Source organism: Rhinolophus sinicus, linkage group LG04 (assembly GCF_036562045.2).
Source record: "Rhinolophus sinicus isolate RSC01 linkage group LG04, ASM3656204v1, whole genome shotgun sequence".
In the NCBI taxonomy this organism is placed as follows: domain Eukaryota; kingdom Metazoa; phylum Chordata; class Mammalia; order Chiroptera; family Rhinolophidae; genus Rhinolophus; species Rhinolophus sinicus.
In genome coordinates this window covers 71,140,148-71,155,895 of record NC_133754.1, presented here as the reverse complement: position 1 = coordinate 71,155,895, position 15,748 = coordinate 71,140,148, and the positions used below count along the sequence as shown (strand labels likewise).

Below are 15,748 nucleotides of genomic sequence, written 5' to 3'. Positions count from 1 at the left end.
TTTCCATGTGTTTGATAGAAGTATGGAACGGTGGGATACCTTTCCTGACCAAGAGGAGGACGCTGATAACTTTTCAGAATCTGTGAAGTTTGATGCTCGCTCAATGACAGCTTTGCTACCTCTTAGTAAGTAGAAGGGTGGGGTTCATGGGGAGGTTGTTCTTAGCATTATTGACACTATGTAAAATTATAGCCTTGGGACTTAAATGTGTATGAATGTTAAAATAATACTCATTGGATAAATAGGTCTTTCCCTCTCTTGAGAGAGAATACAAAATAAATTTAAATTAAAGTAAGGCAGCATTACAATAGATTAAATTAATCCACAGTACTGATTGAGTTCTCTGATTTCCCAGCCACTGTAATAGGTCCTGGAAATGACAGATCCTAGTATCCTGAACTAATATTTAAAAAATCGTGGGTGGAAGGTGCTTATATTAGTTTCCTAGGGCAACTGTAACAAATTACCCAAACTGGTAGCTTAAAACAAGTGACATTGATTCTCTCACAGTTCTGAAGGCTGGAAGTCTGAAGTCAAGGTGTCAGCAAGGCCCTGCTCCCTTTGAAGGCTCTAGAGAAGAATCCTTTCTTGCCTCTTTCTAGTTTCTAGTAGCTCCTGATAATCCTTAAGACTGCTCCTTGGCTGGTCACTGCATCACTGCGATCTCTGCCTCCATCTTCACATGGTCTTCTTCTCTGGTGTCTCCATGTCCTCGTCTCATAAGGATATTAATCATTTGATTAGGGCCCATCCTAATCCAGTATGACCTCACCCTAACTTGATTATACCTGCAAAGATCCTATTTTCAAATACGGTCACATTCACAGATATCCAGTGTTAAGGTTTCTCTGCCTCCATCTTCACATGGTCTTCTTCTCTGGTATCTCCATGTCCTCTTCTCAGAAGGATATTAATCATTTGATTAGGGCCCACCCTAATCCAGTATGACCTCACCCTAACTTGATTATACCTGCAAAGATCCTATTTTCAAATACGGTCACATTCACAGATATCCGGTGTTAAGGTTTCAAAAATATATTTTTGAGAAGCACAATTGAGTACATAACAGTGCTGAAACAGACATTTGTACAGGTTACTACAAGACCTCAAAAGAAGTAGTATTTGGTTATATCTGGACAGGTTTATTTAGGGTATCAGGACAGAGGTGTCTTAGTTCTGCTAAACCTTAAATATATTTCACCAGGGGTGTAGGGTTAGGGGGAGAAGAGCCATAGACATATTTCAGTCAGAGGAAGCAACAAATGCAAAGTTACAGGATCTTATATCAATTCTTACATAGACAAACCTGAAATACAGAGCACAACCCCAAGGCGTGATGGACCCTGTGCACTGTGCTAAGGATGAATGGGAGGATGTAATACCAATGAGACAGAAGGGGAAAAGATAATGGTAAAAGCTTTTAAAGGTGGAGATGTTGAGAGATTGAGGAAGGAGGACATAGGAATTAGGAACACAAAAAAAAGGGAAACAAAACAAAACAAAAACTTTGAGAGCTATTTAAAAGTCAGCATACATTGAACTTATGATTGTAAATTAGAGATAAGGGAGAAAATGCCTCCTGGGTTTGAAGCTTAGTTAACCTGGCAGATAAAATATCCCATCTTGCTTATGCTGTGGGTTGTTCATTTTCTTTTTCCTTAGAACTTTCCATGTTTTTCCCTTTCCTTTATTTTCTTTTACTTCTTACTTTTCTTTCTGCCTTTCATAACTTCATAGAACATTACTGAATGATGTCTGAACTTTTGTTTTAAATTTAGGAGTTTATAACCTGAAAACATAATTTACTTCTTTTTTACTGAGCGATAAGAACAATGGCCATAGGAGGCTAAAAAATGTAATAGATATTTTATTTACCTAGTCAGAAATATCTTCCTCTTCTGTTGAAATTCTCTCTTCATAGAGTTATCTTTTCTACAATTAGCATCTATTACATGAATCACTGTTTATTATAAATGGATAATACTGAAATGTTAATATGTTCTGAAATATCCAGAAGATGGACTTCATTGATCCATTCCAAAGTTTAGTCAAAATGTGAATAATTTTACTTATTTCTTTTTTTACATTGTATTCTAATCATAAAAGGTGTCAAAATATAAAGTTATTGAGATGGAATTGGAAAAAAATACATAATTATCATTGAAAATAAATGTTTCTGTTATCTGACTTAAAATCAGAAAAAAAATTCATTCATTTTATAGTTACTTGAGGAATTTTATTTTCACCCAGAGTATATTACTATATGAAACAGAAAAATAAAATTTATATTTGCATATGTTGGCATAAATGTTAAAATTTACCAAATAATCCTCTGAAATGAGATAAGTACAACTTGTAGAAGATAGTCACTTTTTCATGGATGCTTAGTTAATGGTAAGTAAAGCAGATGTCCATATTGATGCCTGTGTTTTCCCTGTGATTGTCCATTTGGCTTCCTATTGAATAAACAAATACCTATGTTTTCCCTTTTTATTCCAATAGCCTTGGTAGTAATGGCATAATTGGAAAGTACAAAATTTTTAACTAAGTAAGAAGATGAAGTTTTCTAACAGTAGTTTGGGTTTTTGTTTTCTTAGATCCTAAAAATGGCCCCACCCTTCAAGAGAAACTGAAGTCCTTCAAAGCTGCACTGATTGCCCTTTATCTACTTGTGTTTATAATTCTCATACCAATCATTGGAATAGTGACAGGTACAGTATTCCAGAGTCCTGAAACCCAGGAATTTATCCTGTTAATAGGTTATTGCAGAAGCAAAAAGAAACATTCAGTTTTTGTATATGGGAGCTTCAATAAGGGAAACTTCATATCACAAAATGCTCCTCAAATTTACTAAGTGAAAAAGATGTATTCTTCAAAGGTATTAAGTGAAAAAGAGGGAAAAAAAGAAATAAAATACAAAATTAAGATAAAATATAGATATGTGAGGTAAGATGGAAAGAGTAGACCATTTTGAAAATATATTATCCTCTGAAGTCCTATAGATATCTAGTAGTGGTATTCTTTGTTGCCAATGTAAACATATAAACATAGTCATTTACATTAACAATGCCTAAAATATGAAAACAAGTCAGTTGTTCAGGTAAAGCTCTTCTACTCCTAGTATTAAAAGCAGAAAGAAACATTCCTGTAAGCCTTCAAAAGGAGGAGGACTTGTAAAGTAATGGCCTTCACTTCAGTAATATCTTTAGTTTATATGGCCACATGTTTAATAAAACCATATTTAAAACATTTCTAAAAATAACCTGATAGCATCTCCTCAAAAAAAAAAAAAAAAAGGAATTCAAATACTTTACTTGGGCTCAACATGATGTTTTCCAGGTATATATTTCTGTGGAGAGTCTGACTTGAACTTGGGATAGATTTGAGAGTTTCCACAGGAGTGGCTTGCATGTAACTCAGTCAAATCTATAAAGATTTTTGCCTGCAGTGGCATTTTTTGATGGATTTGATTTGTTTGAATTTATATATCTTGTTGCTCTCTTCTTCTCTATGCCTGGCAAAATATCTGGACATATGATCTAACAAGAGGTAGGCTGGGAATAAGATACATTTTTATGTGCATACTAATCACCTTAACAAGCAAATGGTTCTAAATACAAAGTCACACATCCACTGCTAAGAGGAAACCTACAGGAATATTCCAAAACAGAGCGAAATTCTCTTAAGAAAGAAATGATAATAAAACAACAACAATAATTGTAACAATAACTATTAATAACATTTTTGAGCATTTACTATGTTTAGGCAGTGAGCTATAGATTTTCCATAGATTACCTTATACACCTTTACAATTATCACTGAGCAGACATACTTGTCCTCATTATCCACAAAAGGAAACTAGGACTGATCAGTAATAACCCTTGACTCCTAAATTCTAACGTCTACTATCTCCCAGTGTAACTGGTTTTTAAAACAAAATATAGTTGACCAATGAAAAAGAAACAAAACAGACTTGCCATAATTTTAGCCAGGAAAATATTTTACACAAACAAATATTAAATCTTACTTTGGCCATTATAAACAAACAAAAAACAAAATCTAACCACAACTAACAAAACCAATCAATCAATAACAGCCATCTCAGTAAAAGAACCTGATGTGTCTGTCATGAAACTAACTTCCTGATGAACTGAGATTATCTGTATGTTGTTTATGTATATGCTTATTTATAGTTTGAAATGCAAAACTGGAAGATGCTTTATTGTTTGGGATTATTAGCTATAAACCAGTTCAAATCTGGGTAAATTTCATAACCTTTATACAAACCATGGCCTGCAGAGCAAATCCAACGGAGTACAACTTCTTTCTAATAGGCCCATGCAGAATGTGGACTGAAGTCAGAAAATAATTGAGGGATCTAAGTTTAAAATCTCTGAGCTATCAGAAAATTTCGATCAAGTCAACACATTTGTTCAAGGCTTGACAATGATTGATCTGAAAAGGTTTCGTTTCCTAAAACAACAGATATCTATTAAGACTGACAAGAAGTTAAAAATGTGCAAATCTTACAAGTTCATATTCGCACCCAAATTCACCAGAATTTGGAGTAGCTCTTACCTATCATATTTGAATAATGAACAATTGACAATCCATTTGTAACTTTAATTAAGTTGTAAATCAGAATATTTTTCCAAAAAGGAACTAAAAGCCAATACATATCTCTATTAAACTATAGACAGAAATATAATCCCTAAATGAGAGTAATCACTCTGTTTTGGCAAATATGAATTAATGGGTGAAGTCAAATATTGCACATAACAACTCTACTTAAAGTGTCATGCATTGAAAGATATTTCTTAATTATAAAATCTGCTCTATATAAGACCTTTGTTAAAAAAAAGCTGCTGGATCACTGTCATAGATAACAACAAAATAATGACTCCGGACAATAAAGTATGATCTAGTATTAATTTACATAAACTGTTACTGAAATACTTAAGAGTCTTTAGCTCCAAAATAATATAAAATTTTGGTAGGAGAAGATACTAAAAGATAGTAACTACATGAAAGAATAAATGTGATCGATAGAATCAGATATAACTCCTTAGGTCTTTGCACAGGCCATAAAAGCTTGTCTTCTTACAAATATTAAATAGAAAAAAAATATGCCATTATCTCTCAAATAATAATGAACAAAATGAACATTTGGAAATATGAACGCTGGCATTCTTTACCTAGATTTATGATACAGAGTTAAACATTTTTAACAGAAGTAAATTTTCATTCAGAATTTGGGAAAACATGCAATGTGGTGTTTTTAAATCTATAAGTAAAATGTAGCGTTTATTGTCAATTCATGTTGAACTTAATGTCAAATTAAAAAATCCTTGGCCTTTTGACATTTTGTCAAATCAGGTCTTCTATTTTATGCTGTGAAAAAGAGTTGCTTTACCCATATAAAATAGAAATTATTTCTAGTAAAAGTAAAATTAAATGGTTGAGCAATTAGATCAGTATACCTAGTAAAATAAAGCACAGAGACTATGGAGCTCATCAGAATACCCAACTTCTCCCAATTTTTTATATTACACAATATTAATTTACTCTAGTTATCAATGTTGGGCAAACAGATAGTAAATCCAAAATATGAATAGCAAAAAAGCTGAAAGTTGTCAAATGCTTATTATGTGCCAGGAAGTGATCTAAGCACTTTACATATATTAGTTCATTTAATTATTTAAACACTATTAGTATCCCATTTATACAGAAGTGAAATAGAAACAGACAGATTAGCTTGTCCAAGGTCACAGTTTATACAGGAAAGAGTAAGAATTGCTAATCCAGGCCATTCTAATCCAGAACCTGGATTCTTAACTGCTAAATAGAAATAGCGATAATCATCATAAAAGGAAAAAAAAAATTAAGAACAACTCTGAGATAATTTTATAAGAATTGATAGTTTGGGTTAGACAGTTAAAGTCAAAATGCATTTTCAATTGGTCTTGTATTTCTAGAGTTGCACAAACAGTGCTTTGTACATAGTAAGTGCTTAATAAATAAATAATAGAATCAAAGAATGCATGAATAAAGTTGTTAATCCAAAATTTGCTCCTCACAATTTAATAAATGTGATGAGATCCAACTAAGAAATATGCTTTTTTGTCCAATTTATTTATAAATTAAGAAGTATAAAATAGTACACAGTGAATATGGCCTCTGTTGTGGATCATATCAAAATTCAGTCACACATATTTTGTTAATTTAAATAAGCTAATTTTAAAGAGATTATAACTAGGAAAATATAATTTATTTTTAAATTGAGATTTAATTGCATATATCTTTAAATACTAATTCTTTATATAATAATGTCTATAATAACAGCCATCATCAACAGTTTCTTTAAGCAAAGGTGGTAAAAATAGTTTTCTCTATAACAAGATAATATCTTTCACGGATAAGGCACTTAAATATGAATGGAGTTTGTGCCATCTGTGAGCTATGGGATTTACATGCCTTATCGCATTCATCCTCAGTACCACCCCTAAGGTAGTTACTACTTTTACATCTTTGAGAAAACCTAAGCAAGGAGAAGATAAATAACTTGCCCAGGGATCCAGCTAATAGTGAGGAGTAGAGCTAGATTCCAGAATCAGGCAACTTGATCCTGTGTAGAAAACAATGTCTCATTTATGTAATAGGTACCTTGACCTAAGAGCGGAAACTAAATGTTTTTCATGTGTTATGTCATTTAATTCTCAAAACCTATAAAGCTGGTACTATTGCCATATCACCTTTACTCAGAAAACTAACAGATCAGGTTTAGCTGATTACATAGATATATTTTTAATGGTATGAAGTTATTTTTATTGCTTAATAGTGATCAAATGTGGAAAATCTTATACATTCAAACTAATATGAATGAGACTGATATATATGTAGCTAAAAGTATAAATAATAGAGATAAACATATAGAGAAATATGGAAAGACAACAAAATTTTAACCATCACTGGTTAGTGGTAAAGTAGTGTTTAATATTTTTTTCGTTGTGTATAATTTTGTACTATTTTTATCTGCAAAGTTAATGTTAACATTTTTTTTAATTGCTCTAGATGCTTTCAGAAGGATAATTAGCTTGTTTAGAGGACCTATGTTTATATATATATATATATATATATATATATATATATATATATATATATATATATATATGTCATCCATTCTGTATATCTCCCAAAATACCATTTAACAGAATTTTTTTCTTCAGGAAATAATTACTCACAAGGTTGTTTATCAATACATTGAATATATTAGTGAAAACAGAAGCAATCTCTGTGTAGAGGTATTGTTAAATAAATCTGGTAGGTTCATACATAGAATACATGTAGTTATTAAAATTAGTTTTGTAAAACAATACTAAATAATATACAAAAGTCTTTATGATATAGTATTAATTAAAAAATAGTTTCCAGATAGTACGTAAAATATAATCTTGCTTTTGTAATAATAATATGGCAGTGCAAACAGAGCCAGATCATATATATATATATATGATATGATATATATATGATATGATATATATATATATATGTCCCAAAATGTTAGTCTTTAACTCATAACTCAGGATGAAGAGATTAATGGTAAATTATGTTTCCTTATTATCCGCATTTTCTGAATTTTCTGCTATGAATATATATTTTATATTAGGCAAAGAGGAATCTTATAAAAACAATAGTTTTAAGGTAAAAATTATTTGCCCAAATTTTTGCTCCAGCAACTACAAATTAGGCCTGTGCAAACTGAAAACGACAGTTCTCTGCCAGCTTAGTATAGGATGAGGAAGATGACCCAACAATGCATTCATACAGTGGGTAACACTAATACTTCCACTTTTACTACATATTTTTTGTCATTATCATCATTTATCTTGATAATAGCTAGCATATTCAACATGCTAACTTCAGACACTGTGTTAAGCATTCTCTCTTTTTATCCTAACAGTAGACCGGAGCGATAGGATACAATGCACTTTATAATCTAGAATTTCTCTTAGTGGGAAAGCCAAATGCAATGGCCCAGAAGATTTATATAGACAGCAAATCAGAAAGAATGACTTAATTCTGGAATAAATTCTAATGTAAAGTGGGAAGAGGAAATGTGACCTTTTCAGCAATATGCCTACTGTGGTTCATATATTGTATATTTAAAATAAATACCTGATATAGAATAGCATTCCAAATGTTAAAGTGGAATGGAATGGAATGATACAGAATGGAATGGCGTATGCATTTAAGGTGACAGGCTGTGACTCTGCTTGTTTTTACTTAAATGTACAGCTCAATTCCTAACGTGGGACATGAAGAATTGCACCGTTGGTTCAATTTATGCCAATGGCATATCTCAAAGTCTCATCAGAAAAGAAAATGGCAGTGAAGAAGAAATGAAATTTCAAGTTGTTACAGAAAACCTGAGGAACATGGAGAAGAGAATCCAGTATATTTCAGATACACAAGCCGATCTCATAGATTCACAGCATTTCCAGAATTTCAGTGTAATGACTGATCAGAGATTTAATGATGTTCTTCTCCAGCTGAGCACCTTGGTTTCATCATTCCAGGAACATGGAAATACAATAGATGAAATCTCCAAATCATTAATAACTCTGAATACCACATTGCTTGCTTTGCAGCTCAACATTGCAACACTGAATGACAAAGTCCAACACAATACATTAAAACAGCAAGAGGTAAGAGTTTTTGTAATGGATCGCATGCTGGCATTGAATTCATTTAGATCCTATATCCTCAGATCATCAGGGGGAAAATCAAACAAACAAAAAGCATTGCAAACCCTGTGTGAATATCATCCTATCTACCCTGATTCGTCTGGTAATCTTACCAGAAAGTTTGAAATGGATTTACACAGTGCGTTCTCCAGATTCCCAGTAAGAGGGGGATGTTTTTTTTCCCATTTGATGTAGTGTCTCTTAAGGTATTTTAAGTTTGTAAATCCTGGTTGAGGAGCTCTTGAGACTGTCTAAACCAATACCGATTTTTAGATTATCTTAGCAGATATTGAGAGGTGATCATTCTGTATTTGTAAATTTTACAACACACCCAAAACTTTTTTTTTATCATTAAAGGAATGGAAAGTTTGCATGAAAAAATAATCTACAAAATCTAAATTTTAAAATAGTTTATTTTGTCATTCCCGAGAAATATACGTAAGTTTTTATGTGTAAATGTAATTTTAAAATTAAATTTTGAATAATGTGTAGAATGTCCTATTATCATCATAGGATCAGATATACAAGATAACAGAGCAAAACGTATTCGAGATCAATTGTCAGCAAAAGTTTATTTTTAAAGGTTCAGCTGAATATTTTAGGCTTTGGGGTCCCCTGTGGTCTCTGTCACAACTACTCAATTCTCTCAACTCTGCCATGTGTAGTGCAAAAGCAGACATAGACAATACGTAGACAAACGAGTGTAGCTGTGAATCAATAAATCTCTATTTACAAAAACAGACTTTGGCTCATGGATCAAAATTTTCTTACTTCTGCTCTATACTGTTCTGTGGCCAACCCTCGGGATTACTTTGTATTGATGAGAAAGAAATTAAGAAGAAAGTAACTTATTTCAAAATTGTATTTTTTGGTTGAGTAACTATAATTCGTTTCCATAAAAAAATAAACATATGACTAAAACTTCACTATGCATGTGAACAAATAATCTTCATATTATTAAATATCTAACATCTAGGATATTAATTAATGTAAAGTCTATAAAATTTCCATCATTAGCTAACTACCGCTAGCATCTTTGTCATAGATTTCACTTGAATAGACCCATTCTTAATTAATGACGTTGTTTTCTGTATAGATACACTATCACACAATAGTGACTTTTTTTTAAATGGATGTCACTTATAGAAAGCAAAGAGAATCTTCTAAAGTTATAAAATCAGATGGAAATTAACTAAATTATTGACTAGACAATAGACTAAACAGGTTAATAAAGAATACTCTACATATTTATTATTTGTAAGGTGCAATCCCTCAGAACTTTAGAAGTTTACATGGTCCTTGTGTTAAGGTATTAGAAGATGATGACATTGCTATTTAGATGTGAGGACTCCATTGAACCTCATTTCAACACCAATCTTGATATTCTGTTTCTATTCCATGTAAAATTTTTCAAAACCTAACAGTTAGTGTTTGCCACATGGTTAATAAGTATCTAAGCATATCAAATGCTATGGGACTATCAAGGACTCAGGCTATGGAGGGCTTAGAGAAAATGCACACACACACACACACACACACACACCAAAACAAAACAAAACAAAACAAAAGAAACCTGTTCGTAGGAACTGAGGAATATGGGAAACACAGGAAAATACAATGTTAATTATAAGAGTAGAAACTGATTAAGTTGGAGGGAAAGAGGCAGATACATATTACTATAAGTGCAAACAGAATCAGTGGAGCAGTGAGACAGGGTGAGAAGAGAGAAGATGCACAAGATGGACGAACAAGGATATATTTGATATTAGTAATACCCCAAATCCAGGAGAGACTATCAAATATCTATGAATCCACATAAATGAGGGTTTGAAACCAAATTGGAAACATGATAATTAATGGAAATAATTAAAATATGGTGATCAACGAACTGTTTGAGTTTGGATAGATTGCACTTGTGTTTTGTGGGTGGGGGGGGCAACATTAGAAATGGAGGTACAAGGGAATGGAGAAACTTCCAATGTTAATTTTTTAAAAAGCAATAGTGGCTTTTAGAGATTTAGAAACTAGATGAGTGCTAGTGTATGCATGTGTATTATATGTGTGCGTGTGTGTGCAAGCATGGGCTCACTACAAACAACATTTGAAAGCTCATCCCCATTGCTTAAAGAATTTTATTCATCATTGAATCCTTAGCTAAATATAGGAATATGTAAATTAAATGAATGTGTGAGTCAGTAAATGATGTTTGAGGAAAAGGCTTATAAGTAATATTAGTTTAATATTTATCAAAATCAGACAAAACATTAATTTAAAAAATTGGCACAAAATAAAAGAGATAAAAAATAAATAAAAGAGAGATATGGAAATGTGTTATTTTCATTGTACATAGAAAAAACTGTAAGACCACAAAATTAAATGCCTGGTTCCAGGAGGGCTACTGGTGGTAGAATGTGGAAATTGTGTGTGTGTGTGCTGTATGGATTTAGGGGGGAAAAAAAAAATCAGATGTACTTTTTCTTCTCCCAATAAAAGTTCTCTCAAGTGAAATATGGCTAATATGAGCACCAAATGCAGTTTTCAAAGAGGGGAATAAAAAGGCAGCCTCAATTTTAGGTAAGAAAAACACGGGTGATTCCTGGGTTTTGAAGTAGCAAAATCACCTGCTAGTCCCCTGACCTGTGTTCTGTGGATATCTGGAACTACCCGACATACCTGCAGCAATTTGTAACCACCTAAGTTAAGTTCAGCAAATTTGTTATGTTGAGATGTTCTGCAAACATCTATGATCACTAGTCACCTTTATACCATATTGTAAGGAAAATGTCAAATAGGAGAAGAGGTGATAGAGGGTAGAGATATTCTAATCTATAACGAGATTTGGGGTGAGGGAAGGCACAGTAAGAGCAGTGAAAATGATAAGCTTCTTTGCTTGAGTATAGAGCCACTGAAGAGGCAAATCTGGATACATGTTTATATCTTTTCAAAGGTTTTTATATCCTGACTGTCTTGAGTCTCTCATCTCAACTTGTCCTTGGTCAAGGAAAGTGTAGTTTTCTTTTCATACCTGGATTAAGGAACAATACACCACTGGTTTGTTTCTATGTGCAAATGTGAAATGAGAATCTATCACCAGTTAAACATAGAAGTACTTAGAAAAGTATTAAGCATACCATGAAGGCAGAACATGTGATTAAAGTAGAACAGAGAAACAGAAAATATTACCAGAATAGAGGAAAAGGTTTGTTATATCAGAAAAAGAAAAGCCTACACCCAAAGGAAAACCAGGCAAAGGACTTGAAAGGAAAAGTAATAAAGAAAAATATCAAAAACTTTACTATTGGATACTTAACCTTATCATAATTACAAAAGCAAATTAAATAACAAGAATTTATTATGTGTCTACTCTTACCCTGCAAACTTAAATATATTAATGGTACCTAGTATTTGGGTGCATAAAGTAGGCACTAATGTACAATTAGTAAGATTTGAAAACTGGTAGCCTATATTTGGAGGGCAGTGTGGCAGTATTGAACAAAAATTTGAATAGTTGGTCCCTTTGATCAGATTCACTGGTAGAAGCTGTCCTATAGAAGTACTTATATAAATATATAAACGTATATAAAATGCTGTTCATTACAGCATTATTTAAAGTTGTAAAATATGTACAGCTCAAAACTCTATCAATAGAAATCAAATAAATTATGAAAATACAAATAATCCCACTAAATTATTAAAAATAAGGCAGTCTCTACGTATTTAATAAGTAAATATATTCTTAATATATTATTGAGAAAAAATAAAGGCATATTCCAGATCAAACAAGTATGATCTCTTTTGTTCCCAATCCCTCTCTGTATATGCATGCATGTATATAAATGCACACAAAATATATATGTATTTAAAAACATAAAGTAATAATGAAACCTCAAATACAGAGTCAATAAAAATTGAAAGTAAAATATTGTTAATATACTAGTTGAGATTTCATTGAATATTAAAAGCTGTCCTGAATCTTTGTTACCACTGGGAAATATGGCATTAAATTTTGTTATTACTATAAAACAATTTAATATACGGATCTATCAAATTCACAGAATTGGAATATTATGGTTCTACTCTAAGTACAGTATAAGAAATTTTACTTCAGATAAATTTAAAACCATACCCCAAGTTGTTTTTTGTTTTTTATTAGCATTTTGTTATCTATACATTTGGAAATAGAAGCATATATTAAATATATTAAAGTAATTGGGGCAGAGCATGTGAAAATTGAGCCATTCTGTCAAAAGAGGAAATGCTTCAAAACGGAAGAATTATTGTACTTTGAAACAGTTCTCTAATTTCAATATTCTTATTTCATAATAGTCACGTAATAGTATGTTTTTTAAACCCGGTTTCCAAGGTTTCTTAAACTTACATTTTTGATTATTGTGTGTATAACAAAAATTGCGGATGCTTGCTTATGCTTCACAGGAGATGAGTAAGTTAGAGGAGCGTGTGTACAATGCATCAGCAGAAATTATGTCTACGAAAGAAAAACAAGTGCATTTGGAACAGGAAATAAAAGGAGAAGTGAAATTATTGAACAACATCACTAATGATCTCAGACTGAAAGATTGGGAACATTCTCAGACATTGAAAAATATCACTTTAATTCAAGGTAAAATATCTGTACATTCCTCTGGAAAATGATATATTAAAATGTACTGATATAAGCAGAGATTTAATATTTAAAAATCCTATGGTTTAAAATAGTTTTTGAGCTTACTTTTACTACAAATATCTAGAGGAAGGAATGTTGGGATCATGTCAAGACATGGTAAGATAACAGTATCCTGGTATCTTTTAAATAGGAAGGGATAAAAAAAAATGAAATCTCTCTTAAGGTCTAGTATTGTTCCAAATATCCCACATTACTAAAGACCAGTACAGTATTTCTGTAGGAGACAAAATTGTCTATGTGTCCTTAAACCAAGCTTGTTAATTCTCTTTTTCACAACTTCCAGATACTTTCATGCTTCTTACTCTATTGTATTATTAATTAGGAAAGTCTATGAACTCTCCAAAATAACAATGAATTTGCCAATTTCTTTTTCAGTTGTTTGTAAAACAAAGTGAATTGCATCTTACTGGTTTTTTAATTAATATGTGCATCAAATATTTTCATACCAGCTTTTAATTATTTACATTTTAAATATTTTCCATATTTACTTTAAACTTTTGGTATCCTTTATTTTAGGTTTGTCTCTTGTAAAGAACACTTTAATGATGATGATGATGATGATGAAATCTGTCTCTTTTCACTGTATTTATTTTTAGCATCTCATTTTATGTTCTGTTTTTGTCCAGTTTTATGTCCCTTTGCTTTCTTTTCTTGTCAGCTTTTGGACTGATTGAGATTTTTCTCACTGGATTTTTCTTTCCACTAAAGGTACACAAAAGATTTTGGAAACTTTACAGTCTATTCCTATTTTGTTGATGGTTGCCCACAAAATTTATCTTAAAGTCTAAAGTTGATCAGTATCTTCACTTTTATCCTTAAATATAAAAGGTACTTAAAGTTGATCAGTATCTTCACTTTTATCCTTAAATATAAAAGGTACTTGACCCCCATCCCTGGTATCTTGTTATTTTTGAGAACAGTTCATTTATATTTTATGAATTTTTTAACCAACACTGTAGTCAATATATTTTTTTTTTAGTTATACAGATAATATTTATTTAGACTTGCCCACGAGTTTATCAGTTTTTCCCCTTTGTAAATGCATCTCTTCTGGGATTATCATCCTTGTTCTTGACGTATAGCTTTTGGAAGTTCATGTAGTGAAAGTCTACTTGGGATAAGAGACTTTTTTATTTAATTTTCTTTATTTTGTCTTTAATCTCTAAAGTTGTTTTATGCATACATGTTTCTCAGGTTAACAGTTATTTTGGTTATCACTATCAGTAGTTTCTTCTGGTTTTTTACTTTCCTTGTGCTTTTAAAATGACTGCTACCAAACTGCTTATCATTCTCTTTGTCATTAATACCTGCATTTTCACAAATCTGTGTTAGTATATTGACAATTCATCCATTTGGCGTTTGGTTTACTTTCTAAATCCAATTATACTTGTGGATCTATCATAAATTTGGGAATGCTTCAATCTCTTTGAATATCTCTTCTTCATAATTCTCTTTATTTTTTCCTCTATAACCAATTCAATTCATGTTAGGTCATCTCATTCTAGCTTCCATGTCTCTTAAGCTCTGCTTTATATTTTGATGTTTTCACCTTATTAGTATTAAGAGAAACAGAAATCCATGAGATTTCATTTTACATAACACTAGTTTAGGATAATGAAGAAATCTAATATTCAAGTGTTTACAAAAAATTAAAAACAAGTGTCAAAAGACTATCTATAGCACATTTTTATTTCTAATGCTCACATTTTAGTAAAAGTAAATAATGTATGTTTACAGATACATACTTATGTAGTAAAAATGGTTGTTTTTAAAATGCAGGAAAATAAGAAGCACAAAATTCAGATTAATATTTATCTCTGAAAAGGAAGTAGATGAATGAAATCTGGGAGCACCTAGGTATATACCTATTTTTTGGGTTGCAATGTTTCAGGGGTATTCTCTTTATTATTATGTCTTATAGTTTACTTATATAGAACACATTGCATGTATTCTTTAATCATTACAGTAAAACAGATGATAAAGAAACATTGAATTAACCAGTTTTCCCTCCAACAGTTAGACAACTCCACTTTGTATTTCAAATAAATATCCAAAACTTTACAAATCCAAAACCAAACCCTTGATTCTTGAGCACCCCACCCCCATTCAATCCATTTTAATAATTGTTTATTAAACTATAACCCAACTGAGAAATATTGTATAAATTAATGAGTGCTTTATCATTTGTGGGTTGTAGAATCAGGATCATTACTTTGTGTTCCTTGTATTTATATTAACACTTGTTAAATAATTATGAAGATAAAACAGATAAAGCTATTTTAATACAGTTCTCAAGTAATTATAATAATTACTCTAGAGG

General features: G+C 31.4%; 1 protein-coding gene across 3 annotated transcripts in view; it reads left to right on the top strand.

Annotated features, from left to right (window-relative positions):
* Positions 1–15,748, top strand: part of MSR1 (macrophage scavenger receptor 1) — a 69,880-nt gene that overhangs the window by 9,615 nt on the left and 44,517 nt on the right. For all 3 annotated transcript variants that reach the window (XM_019738014.2, XM_019738016.2, XM_019738015.2), the window contains exons 2-5: positions 19–125; positions 2,598–2,711; positions 8,296–8,705; positions 13,179–13,365. In XM_019738014.2, the coding sequence (XP_019593573.1) occupies positions 23–125; positions 2,598–2,711; positions 8,296–8,705; positions 13,179–13,365 (814 nt within the window). In that variant the 5' untranslated portion in view covers positions 19–22. The remainder of the gene's footprint in view (positions 1–18; positions 126–2,597; positions 2,712–8,295; positions 8,706–13,178; positions 13,366–15,748) is intronic.